This window comes from Helianthus annuus, chromosome 11, assembly GCF_002127325.2.
Source record: "Helianthus annuus cultivar XRQ/B chromosome 11, HanXRQr2.0-SUNRISE, whole genome shotgun sequence".
Lineage (NCBI taxonomy): Eukaryota > Viridiplantae > Streptophyta > Magnoliopsida > Asterales > Asteraceae > Helianthus > Helianthus annuus.
In genome coordinates, this window is record NC_035443.2 from 183,532,268 (window position 1) to 183,544,360 (window position 12,093).

General features: G+C 36.6%; 2 protein-coding genes and 1 pseudogene across 2 annotated transcripts; 2 read left to right on the forward strand and 1 right to left on the reverse strand.

Annotated features, from left to right (window-relative positions):
- The first annotated feature begins 897 nt into the window (after window positions 1-897).
- On the forward strand, window positions 898-1,305 carry LOC110888965. The gene has a single exon (XM_022136458.1). It carries the CDS (start codon window positions 898-900, stop codon window positions 1,303-1,305), a length of 408 nt encoding a protein of 135 aa, XP_021992150.1.
- Window positions 1,306-4,829: 3,524 nt separating this feature from the next.
- On the reverse strand, window positions 4,830-7,864 carry LOC110887472. The gene is made up of 2 exons (XM_022135083.2): window positions 5,444-7,864; window positions 4,830-4,959 (listed from the first exon to the last, which is right to left on the reverse strand). The coding sequence occupies exon 1, from the start codon at window positions 6,498-6,500 to the stop codon at window positions 5,691-5,693; it is 810 nt and encodes a 269-aa protein (XP_021990775.1). The 5' UTR covers window positions 6,501-7,864; the 3' UTR covers window positions 4,830-4,959; window positions 5,444-5,690.
- A 2,963-nt stretch (window positions 7,865-10,827) lies between these two features.
- Window positions 10,828-12,067, forward strand: LOC110888966 (annotated as a pseudogene).
- Window positions 12,068-12,093: the final 26 nt, after the last annotated feature.

The window sequence follows — 12,093 nt, forward strand, 5'->3', positions numbered from 1 at the left end:
CCGTAAGGCAAATTAATTTTTTTTTTCATATTTTTACCTAAAATTGTATGTATAAACCTATAGAGACGACAAATTTTCTCTAAAAATAAGTTTGACTAGACAAAATAAATTTTCATATATAGCTGCAAATTTTCCCACAATTTCAAAAAAAAAAAATTGAAAAAAGAATATCTAACCTATAAAGACAACATGTCTTCCTTATAGGAAAAAAATTTATTTTTTATTCTGGATTTTTAGTTATGTAATAATAAAAAAAAAATTCCCCTTAAATATATGTAAACTTAAACTAATTAAGTTTTTATTCTGCTTGTTTGCTTGTCTACTTAAACTAATTAAGTTTTTCTTTATTAAATCACCACCCAACTAGCTTACTTGTTTAATCTCCTCAATGACGGCTAAGAAATAATTAAGTTCTTGTGTGGATGCTTGCTTCGTTAAATTCCATCCATGAATTATTCGCCTGTTTACTTGCTCCATTCAATGATGACACAGACCCTAGTTCAATCTTGCCTACTGACCAACTACCTCCTTCGATTAAATTAAAAGTTAACAAGAAGATGTTCTTTTTTAAGATTGATTTCGAAAAAGCATACGACAATGTTTATTGAAATTTTCTGATATCGATTATGTCGCAAATGGGGTTTCCTAGCAGATGGTGTGATTGGATTATGCTAATGACTACGAGATCTTCGGTGCTAGTGAACGGCTCACCTACGTTTGAATTCCAATGCTCCAAAGGAATACGACAAGGGATCCGATTTCTCCATTTTTATTCATTTTAATTACGGAGGCTTTATCGTGTATGATTGATAAAGCTAGAGATTCAAGAGAAATTGCGGGAATTAATACCCTGGGGGTGGTCCGGTTATTTCACATCTCCTTTATGCGGACGATGCAATGACCATTGGTGAGTGGAGTAGAATGAATATTGTCAATGTTCTACGTATTCTTCGGGTTTTTCACATTTGCTCGGGTTTAAAAATCAATTTAACAAAGTCTAATATTTTTTCGTTCGGAGTGGAACCGGAGGATCTCAACGATATGGCCTCTTTGCTAGGATGTAAAGCCGGAAAGTTTCCATTCAAGTATCTTGGGTTGCTTGTCGGTGCTAACATGAACCGTGTTTCAAACTGGAAGCCGGTTTACGATTTATTTGATGTTAGACTGGCTAAATGGAAAGCGGGGCTACTTTCCATTGGGGGAAGGATTACGTTAACTAAAGCGGTGCTTGAAAGTTTGCCCATTTACTATTTTTCTCTATACAGAGCCCCGGTGCAAGTTATTAATGAGCTGGAAGCAAATTAGGATTTTTTGTGGGGAGGGGATGGTAACAATAGGAAGATGCATTGGGTTGCTTGGGAAAGGGTTTCGTTGTCTAAAGAGCTGGGTGGTCTAGGGATTAGCAGGCTTAAAAATATAAATATCGCGCTTCTTGCTAAATGGGGGTGGAGGTTTCTCGAGGATAAACGCAAACTGTGGACTAAGGTGATAAATTCAATTCATACGACGAGATCCGGGTGGGGTTCATACTGGCCAAATTTATACTGGCCAAATTTACTATGGGTGGAATTTGGTGCAATATCGCTAAATGTTTATCTAAAGTTCATATTGATGGCATCCCTTTGAGAAGGTTTTTCAAGAGTAACGTCGGGAATGGTAAGGATACGATGTTTTAGATTGACCCGTGGATTTGTAATGAACCCCTAAAAGATGTTTGTCCTGATATTTTCAAAAAAGAAGTTAACAAAAGATGTAAAGTTAAGGACAGGATCAAGGGTAATTAATGTTTTAGGTGATCGGTATGTGTGGGAGTGGATTCAACCTATTTCGGCCGGCAGGGAGGTCGACGAGTTGGTGCGATTATGCAGCAGTATTGGTGGGATTGATCTGAATAGCGAGAATGATAAATGGAAATGCATCGGGGAGGCAACCAATGTTTTCAGTGTGGCAGCGGTTAAGGATCTTCTCAACAAAAACTGGGCTGTTACTAGTAATTATGTTCCGGAATGGTGCAAGTGGATTCCGATGAAATGCAATATTTTTATTTGGCGGGCAGAGATGAAAAGAATTGCGACTGTGGAAGTCTTAAAGAAAAGGAACGTGAACGTGGCAGATTCGAATTGTTGTTTGTGTGGTGAAATTGAAGAGACAAAGGAACATTTTTTCTGTGCTTGTCTGATTGCGTCTTTGTTATGGAATCATATCAGTGCCAATGCCTGGTGTAAGATTCCGAATATTTTCGTTTTCTCATTTAGAGATTTGCTGGAAATCCATGATCATGTCGGTTTAAGTGGAATTAAAAAAGAGGCGTTATTATTCGAATAGGATGCTGGAGTATTTGGAGAGCTAGAAACGGGCGAACTTCAACAATATAGCGGTCAAATCAAAATGAGCTACTAGGGCCATAACGATCCTTAATGAATCTTTACGAGAGACAGGTGAAAACGTCTCTTGATAATCAATCCCCTCTTTCTGAGTGTAGCCTTTTGCAACCAATCTCGTTTTATAGCATTCAACGTTCCCATTCGGATCCAGTTTTGTTTTGGACACCCATTTACATCCTACAGGTTTAACACCGTTGGGTAATTCTACCAAATCCCAAACGCCAATTTTCTTCATGGATTCAAGCTCATCAATCATCGCTTTATTCCATTCAGAAGACAGGTCACTGCTAATGGCTTCATTAGAAGAGATAGGATCATTGAGCTTTCCAGCATCCATTTTAGTCAGGTAGGTAACATAATCATCCCAATTTGTAGGTCGTCTTTGCCTAGATGACCTCCTGAGTTGATTATCGGGTTCAGCGTTGTCTTGGTTTTGAGCGTTTGATGTGCCTTCGTTATGAGGTATAATGGGTTCTGATTGTGGAGATGGAATTTGTGCAGTAGTTTCAGGTGCAGTTGTTGCATTGGGTATAAGAGGAGTAAACGGAGTAATGGTAAGCGACGAGTCCCCCCCCCCCCGCGTCTTGTACTTCTTTCAATTCTTCGTAAGAGTTGGTACTTCTCCCACTGACCTTGAAATCCTCCAGGAACACGACACACTTGGTTTCAATAATACGGGTGACATAGGAAGGACAATAGAAACGATAACCCTTTGAATGATTAGGATAACCCGATAAGAAACAGGTAACTGTTTTAGGGTCAAGTTTCCTTAGGAAAGGATTATGGAGTTTTGCTTCAGCAATGCAGCCCTATACTTTCATATATTTAAGACTCGGTCCTGTCCAAAGTTCATAAGGAGTTTTAGGGACAGACTTAGAAGGAACTCTATTGAGTATATGAACAAGTGCTTTTAACGCTTCTATACAGAGGAAAAATGGTAAATTAGTGTTGGCTAACATACTGCGCACCATGTTCATAAGGGTACGATTTCTTCGTTCATCAACACCGTTCTGCTGAGGTGTACCAGGCATGGTGTATTGGTTCACAATCTCCTGGCCCTTACAAAACTCATAAAATGGACCAGGAGCTTGACCCACATCAGTATGTCTTCCATAATATTCACCGCCTCTATCTGATCTCACAACTTTAATCTGACGATCTAATTGCTTTTCACTTCAGCTTTATAATCTTTAAAAGTTGTAAGAGATTCAGACTTTTCCTTCATAAGATACAAGTACATGTAACGAGAAGAATCATCAATGAAAGTGATAAATGAAGTATGCCCTGTTATGCCAGTGATTTGGTAGGGACCACTAATGTCAGTGTGAATGAGTTCTAATAAATTAGAGCTCCTAGTGACACCTTTCTTATTCGCTAATGTCATTTTGCCTTTAAGACATTTGACACATGTTCCAAAATCAGTGAAATCAAGAAGAGGTAAGACTTCATCCTTTACGAGACGATTTAATCGTTCTCTTGAGATGTGGCCTAAACGTTGATGCCACAACATAGATGAAGTCTCTAAGTCTCGAATCTGTTTCATCTTTGTGAGTGATTCATTAATATAATATGACAACAAAGATTTGGAAAAATTATCATCTAGTTCTAATTTATAGAGACCACCATCCAGAATGCCAGTACCATAAACAACGGAATCATAGAGAATAGAGAGTTTGCGATGACCATGGGAAACGACAAATGTCACACCCCGACATTTCCACGTGTTATCGGTGGGCCCGGTGGGGAGTATCATGACGTAGTTGATATCATCATAGTCAATCAATCACAGTTTAATGCACAGCGGAAGTCTAAAAGAAATAAGATTACAAACCGAGTTGAAAGTAACATAAAATATTACACAACGAATTGTAAGTGGATCCACAGGCGGATCTAAAACAAAAAGAAATATTGTTCAACAGATTTAAGCATCAAAAGCTTGCAAGACTCTTTATTTGATACTAGGAGTAGCCAGCCCATTTCGCGTAGTACCAGCACTTAACCTTTTTGAAAAATACGTCAATTTACACTGGTAAATACAATTAACCGACTCTTTTTTAAAAGTGTTTATAAAATTGATTTAAATGCACAAGGCACAAAAATTCTTTTATAACTTGGGACAATTATTTAAGATAATCTTGTATACAGTTTTACATGTTTGTCATCCATTCGGGACCCAGTTATAAGAGCTGGATTAGATTAATTGACACACCACAAGTATATGCCCACCAGAGATGTGAGATACCGTTTATACATACGCAACTGTCAGGTGTATGCCTACACCCCATGCTTAAGCCGTGGCCATTTCTAATAAATGAGCCGAGGATATCCAGGACATGGTCATTAACCCCCCAAAGGCATTGCATCAAGCATTACAGATTAAAACAGGTTATTTCAATAGCTTAACCACTAATCGATTAAACATTCAATACCCGACCAAGCGGTATTATTATAATACTGTATCCCAAGCCCGTATAACGGAAAATAAGTTAAAAGTATTTACCTGAGCAAATTATAATTTTAATCTCAGCCGTATAACAATCAGCAAGTGCAAATAGCTTTTAATGGGCTCCTAAATCTGGAACGAAGGTTTTAATAACCTATTAGATTCCTAACGGGTATTACTTAAGTTTAAACTTAGACCGGTTAGTTTTAATGAAAGGTTTACAGTTCAAAACGCAAGATTAAGCGAAGATCGGATTAGAATGTGATTTAGACCCGACAAGTATGAAGACTTGTATAATATGGGTAAACTAAACACATTCTGGATTTTGAAGTAAAAATGATAAGGTTTGACCCGTTTCGGTTAATTTATGCAAACTAGTTACATAAACCGTACCGAACGCGAATATGCATAACGGGTAACCAACAAGAGTCATGTACAGGTTCAACAATTTAATATGCTTAAAATATATTATGATATCAGTAGGATATCTTCCATTATGCCCAAAACAAATTTAAAACCAAATTAAGCCCCGTAAGGGTATTTTGGTCATTTCGAAGTTTATAAAAGACACACTACTAGAACAACTAGCAAAACCAGATGCGAAAAGAAGACATACCTCCCATATTAGACTTCCCCTGATCTCCCTCAGACTTATCACCAGCTAAACTTATCAACTTTGTAATCTGCTCAGGAGTAAAAGGTAAAGCAAACACAACAGAACTAGAAGGACCAGATGACATACCAGACTTATTAGAATCATTACCACTATTATTCCTAGCAAATGACCCACTAGTTCTCTTTTTCATACAAGGAGGATAACCAATTAACTCAAAACACCGATCAACAGTATGACCTAACATATTTCAATTAGTACATTTTAAATTTGGATTAGGTCCCCTAAAATTTCTCCTTCTAGGGTCAAAGTTTTGATTAGACTGGTTTGACTTAGACACAAAAGACACAGACTGACCCTTTGACCCACCACTAGAAAGTCTATGTGACTCTTCTCTAGAAATCAAAGCACAAGTAGCTTTGACTGAAGGAAATGGTTCTCTTGTCAGCAAGTTTGTTCTCACAGGTTGATACACATCATCAAGACCCATGAGAAACTGCATCAGTTTTATTAAAGTTGAAAAATCATTGTAGTCTTCGGCTGCTTGACAAGAACGTGAAGGCAGATGCACCATCGCATCAAACTGCTTCCACATTGTTGTCAACTTGTTATAATATTCAGCCACAGAACTACTACTTTGTGAAATACAGTTAATTCGTTTATATAAGTCATAGACAACAGAACCATCTACCTTATCATATGTTTCTTTCAAGTTTGTCCAAACTTCTGAGGCAAGTTTGAAAAAGACTTGACCTAAGAACAACTCTTCAGACACAGAATTTAATAACCAAGTTAAGACCACAAAGTTGCATCTATCCCATTGGGCAGCTAAGACATGATCATCAGCAAGTTTTTCATATTTACCATCAATAAAGCCATACTTATTTTTAGCTTCTAGTGCAAGTTTCATTGCACTAGACCAGACAGCATAATTCTCAGTGCCCTTAAGTTTTATACTAACTATGGTTAAAGAACTTGAGTCACTAGGATGCAGATAAAGAGGATTTCCTATATCTAATTTGCTAATAAGAGTAACAGACGAACTACGAATATCACCCATATAACACAAATAGACAAGTAAATCACACAACAGATTACAAAACACAGATCAAACAGAGAACACAGGTTATCAACAAATAACAGATCACAAAAGAAAACAAACCCTAAGGCGAAGCTGAGTCAGGGACCAGATTCCAGGTTCGTCACTCTGTGGTGCCTGGACAAGCCTTTACTCAGGAGCCACAACAAACTACTACATACACTATACTCAAGAAAAACAGAACAAGTACAATACAAGTGTAGACAAACATAAAGTAATCACAAGAACAAACAAGAACAGACAAACCGTTCCTGATTACCCCGGTATCAACTGTATCAATCAATATAACGGGTCCTCACTACCCCGGCATCAACTAATCAACAACAACAAGAAAAATAATCCAGAGAAAGGTAAAGAACGATCTTACAAAGAGCGTTTAACTCCCTCCAAATAGATCTGAGATTGTAACCTTCTAGGATTACAGATCACAGATCAAGCAGCTAGAACCACAATACACACTGGTCAGTTTTCCCTGAGGCCTTCTAGGGTTTCAGAGACCAACACATTATGTAAAGAAGCACCAGAAGATGAGAAGTCAACCACCAGATCCTCCAAACCCTAACTAGGGTTTTCAACGAACCAGATCCGTAACAGCAACCTTTCAAAAGTCCAGATCTACAACTTCCTCAAGTAGTGAGGAACACAAAAACATCAAACAGAAATCACCAGAACCTAAAGAACACACGGCGGAACAAACAAAATCAGAAATCAAGCACAGATCCAGAAATCAAGAGCCACGAGGCTCTGATACCATGTTAAAACAATGGTATGAACAATAACAATGAACAAACACAAGAAATAGCGACGAAAACGGTGACAAAATCTTATTTATCCAACCCAAAACAGTTCCCCCCAAATACCCAAAGATCTTACAAACTGTAAGATCAACGATCAGTACAAAATACAACAATAACACCTGATGATCATCCACTGATGATCATCAATACCAGAAGTACAATCTCTCTAACACAAATGAGAGATATCAGCACTGATCTAACACAAAGAGGAAACCCTAATTACAGAAACAACAGAGAGAGTATGTGTAAAAGTGAAGCGGTGAATGAATGATCCAGAAGGTCTTCTAGCTTTTATATCCAGCTCAATCATAAGTTACACTTCAGCCCAGATCTATGACCAGAGATAATAGCAGCCCTTCAACATTTACATTTCACCCCTCACAGTTCCAACTGCTTACAATCTGTTACAACAACTTACTAACAGAAAACAATAAGCCCAATATAACAACCCAATATAAGTAAACATTAAGCCCATTATGAATGACAATAACAAGGGTTATTTTTAACAAAAAACCAATAAATTAACATGTATGGGAAAATGAATAACCCAAGAATTACTAACCCTGTGACAGCAAAACACAAATACCCTAGTTAAAAGCTCAACCCCATCTAATCTAATAAATTAGCATGATTCTGTGTGAATACCCCAAATTGAGTCATAAATAACACATAACCTTTTTTCTGTGTGAAGACCCTAAATTGAGTCATAAATAACACATAACCTTTTTTTAAAGAAGTTAAGAGACCAGGTGTGAGATGTTTGTTTGTTGATGTATGTTAATTCTGTTTTAAAACCCTGGATTTAATCTGGATATAAAAATTAGATAAAGAAAGACAATAAACGGAATTTAAAAGGCTCGAACAAGTGATCTATTTGGTGGTATACAAAGGGATTTCCCCTTAATAATATGGGGTCCAACTAATTATTTTTATGAGGTTCTCAATAAAATTAATATACAGGTTCTTCTAATTTTTTTAAAAAATATTGGGGTCCAGAGACCCCGACCCACACCACATGGCTCCGACCTTGGTTATGTATGTTTTAGTTAGCTGATCTAGTTTCTAGTTCTATTCTTGGGATACAATATGCATATACGCATACAGACAAAAAAAAGCTTAAATTTGTTTAGTTTTTGTTTATATTACTAGATATGTGATTGAATACTTTGTATATACATATATATATATACACACAAAATGGGTTTCAAGCTAAATTTTTTAATTTTAGTTTATATTACTAGGTATGTGATTGAATACTTTGTAGTTAACCTTTTTTCGTTTGTCGTTGGTTATGATCAGCTAGCACTTGTTGGAAGTCATGCAGTAACTCCTGAGGTGTACTGGAAGCATATGTTGGGCGTGTTTGGGATTCCTTTTCCACTTCTCCTTCTTCAAAAGTCCTTTTCAAAACAATAAGTAAGAAATTCTTACTTCTCCATTTTGACTTGTTGAAGGCATAATTGGAGCTAGAAGAACTTATTTCATGGTATTTGGGATTCCTTTTCTCTTCAAAAGGATTTCTCAGTGCAAGTTTGGGATTCCTTCTCCTTCTCAAAAGGACTTTTGGAGCTAAAAGGATTTTGAAAAGAAATCTCAAACACCCACGTTGCCAACCACAACTATGCCAGAAGCAATTAAGGAATCTTTAATAGGTTTGTATTAGTTTATTGGGTAATCACAAAAAAATATGGAATTGGGGAACGAGTAACTTTATATGTAAAAAGAATAATTTAAAAATCATTTTTACATAGAAAAAAAAATCTTTTTTACCTAATTTTTTAGAGGTTTTTTTTCATATAAACACATGTAGAAACCGTTAAAATAAAAAATTATTTAAAAAAAATAAGTTTTTACTTTTTTTTGAACTGTTTTTAAACTTTTTCTTTTAATTTTTTTATTAAAACAGCTTTTATGCAAAAGCTCCAAAGAGATTAGGTTTAAAATAAAAAAAAAAAAAAAAACTAGGATTTCCCCACCGCGTGTTGCTGCGGGGAATCCGCGTATGTACTAAACCATAAAGATCGATATGAAGATTCAAAATATAAATACGTAAAAATCTAAAATTGAAATAAAATATAATAAATGGAAGAAAAAATGGTGGCATGGTATCTATGACGTGGTGTTGCGACCTGAACAAACGAATGGAAAAAAGGTGGTGGTGACGTGGTGTTGAGCCGTTTCCAAAAAAAAAAAATCATATCGCGTATTTAGTATTTTTGTAAAAAAAAAACTAACGAATGAATAAAGAAAAATAAAAGTATAAAACTATTGGGTTAAAGACGTAATTTGTTATAATGTATAGGGCTAATTTGAAACTTAAAAAAATGCAGTCGTAAGCTAAAAGTGTAAGAATCAAAACCTTGGTGGTCAAAATATAAAACAAAACAAAACAAATTTTATGATATGGTTTAAAAAAAGCTAACAAAAGTTGAAGAGACAAAAAATATAAGAATCAAAAGATTGGTGGTCAAAACATAAAAACCAAAGAGGGAGTCTTGCCATTGGGGTAAAAAATAAAAACATCAAAATTCCATGTGGAGAAATTGAAAAGTAGGGGATAAAGAGATAAAAACACCAAGTGTGTAATCTTTAGCCAACAAATATAAAAATAGAATTTATTTTACCGACACCCACCTCTTACCAAGAGGTACCGGGTTCGAACCTTGGGGCGAACAAAGTACCCTCAAAGGGTCGGCTCGATAAGGGTATTTACTGCCAGGCTCAGGCTTGTCGGGTGGCGGCCTGGGAGGGGTTATCCCTTCCGCGGTCAGGGGTACCGTGCATTACCCTTTTTTTTAATATAAAAATAGAAAGAAAAGGAGAAAATATAATGGTTAAAATAAAAATCAATACAAAGGTGGTCAAAATAAAAATAAAAAAAAAACTTGCATGTAGTTAAAGATGTAGTTTAATAAATTATAATATAATTATGTAAAAATGAATTCTTTTATAGGTTTTTATACATGGTTCTCTGTTTCCCACTTTTTTATAAACCTTACACTATTTTGTTGTATTTTTAATTGTTTCTTTCTTTGTATATATTTTTTATAAGATGATGTTTTTTTTTTGAACGACAAATTTTATTAAAAGAACAAGAACAAACACAGACTATACAAACAGAGAGACAAACAAGAATTACATGAAATTACATGAAACTGAAAGAGCACCAATCCGACCAATCTAGAGTATGCATTTTTCCTCGGTATTTCACCCAAAGGAAGCTAGTGGCCTTGATTTCAGCAATCAGCTTGGAGATATCCACCCGAAGACTAGAGAAGATTACTTCGTTTCGCAATATCCAGATACTCCAGCAGGAGATTAGGAAAATGGCATGTACGATTTTCTTCAGAGCGGTTTATAGAATGGAGTAACGAAAAGGGCACTGCATCCTTTGACCAGCTAAAACATGATCTATTACGGTGGTTTTACACATCTTACGTTGGTGTCGGAAGAGGCATACATCCTCGAAAATCTACATTTTTTAATTACATAAAGATGATCCAAATGTCGCATTGTTTGTCTTGGAAAAAGACTTGCATCAAGGCACAGAAATGAACCTACATTTCACGAAAAAACGACCAAAAATCGATTTTTTTACCGCGAAAAGTCGCGGATTTGATACCCTTTTCATCAAACGATCTTCCAAAATCTACAACCGTTTTTCGGTTAAACCTGACTCAATGGAAGGTCAAGACATGAAGCAAACGCTTAAAAAATGCGAGGACAAAGGCATTGAAGGCGAAGAAAAATATTGTGCGACTTCGTTGGAATCCATGGTCGATTTTGTTACTACAAAGTTAGGTAAAAAGGTGAAGGCGATTTCGACTGAGGTGAATGCCAAAGAAAGCACTTCGTTACAGAAGTACGAAGTTGAGCTCGCTAAAAAGCGAGTTGGGGATAAAGTTGTGGTTTGTCATAAACAAATCTACCCATACGCGGTATTTTATTGCCATGAAACCGTTGCTACCCGAGCGTATACGGTTTCTATGGTGGGTGTGGATGGTATGAAAGTGAACGCGGTGGTGGTTTGCCATACCGATACCGCGAAATGGAACCCAAAACATTTGGCGTTTCAAGTGCTTAAAGTGAAACCAGGAATTGTTCCCATTTGCCATTTCTTAGACCGTGGGGTATGGTGGGGCTTGGGTTGGGCATTTGGTGACAAGTGTAAAGGGAGCCCCCCCCCCCCCCCCACCGCCTGGTTACGTGTCCGCGGGGTATGGCGGGGCGTGGGTTGGGCTTGGGTTGGGTGCACCGTGTGGCAGAAAAGTTTAAAAAAAATACAAAAAATTTATAAAAAACACACAACATTTATAAAAAAAAACCTACAACTTCAATAAAATTTTAAAAATTACATAATCCTAAAAATTACATAATTTCTAAAAATTACAAAATAAAAAAACCTAGAGCGTTAAAAAAATTTCAAAAAGGTCGATCTTGTCGAACGCCTTGTTTTCCTTGTTTTTAAAAAAAAAACCTAGACCGTTTGAATTTTAAATTTCAAAATTTAAAAAAACCGTCTGACGTGGCGGGTGAGCCAATGAGATTCAGCCATCTAGCATGACCATACCACCCCACGCCCGGCTTGAAAGCCAAGCCCCAAGGGGCCACGCCCCAACCCAAGCCCACCCGGGGTGGTGGCTTGGGCGTTTTACCCTAACCCACGTCCCAACCCAAACCCCATACCCCACGGCCTTACCTGAAGATCATGTTGTATGGGTTCCATATTAATAATAATAATAATAATAATAATAATA

Coding starts and splice junctions, on each gene's coding strand:
- LOC110887472 (XM_022135083.2), bottom strand. CDS start 6,500: ATGGGTGATATTCGTAGTTCGTCTGTTACTCTTATTAGCAAATTAGAT.
- LOC110888965 (XM_022136458.1), top strand. CDS start 898: ATGACCATTGGTGAGTGGAGTAGAATGAATATTGTCAATGTTCTACGT.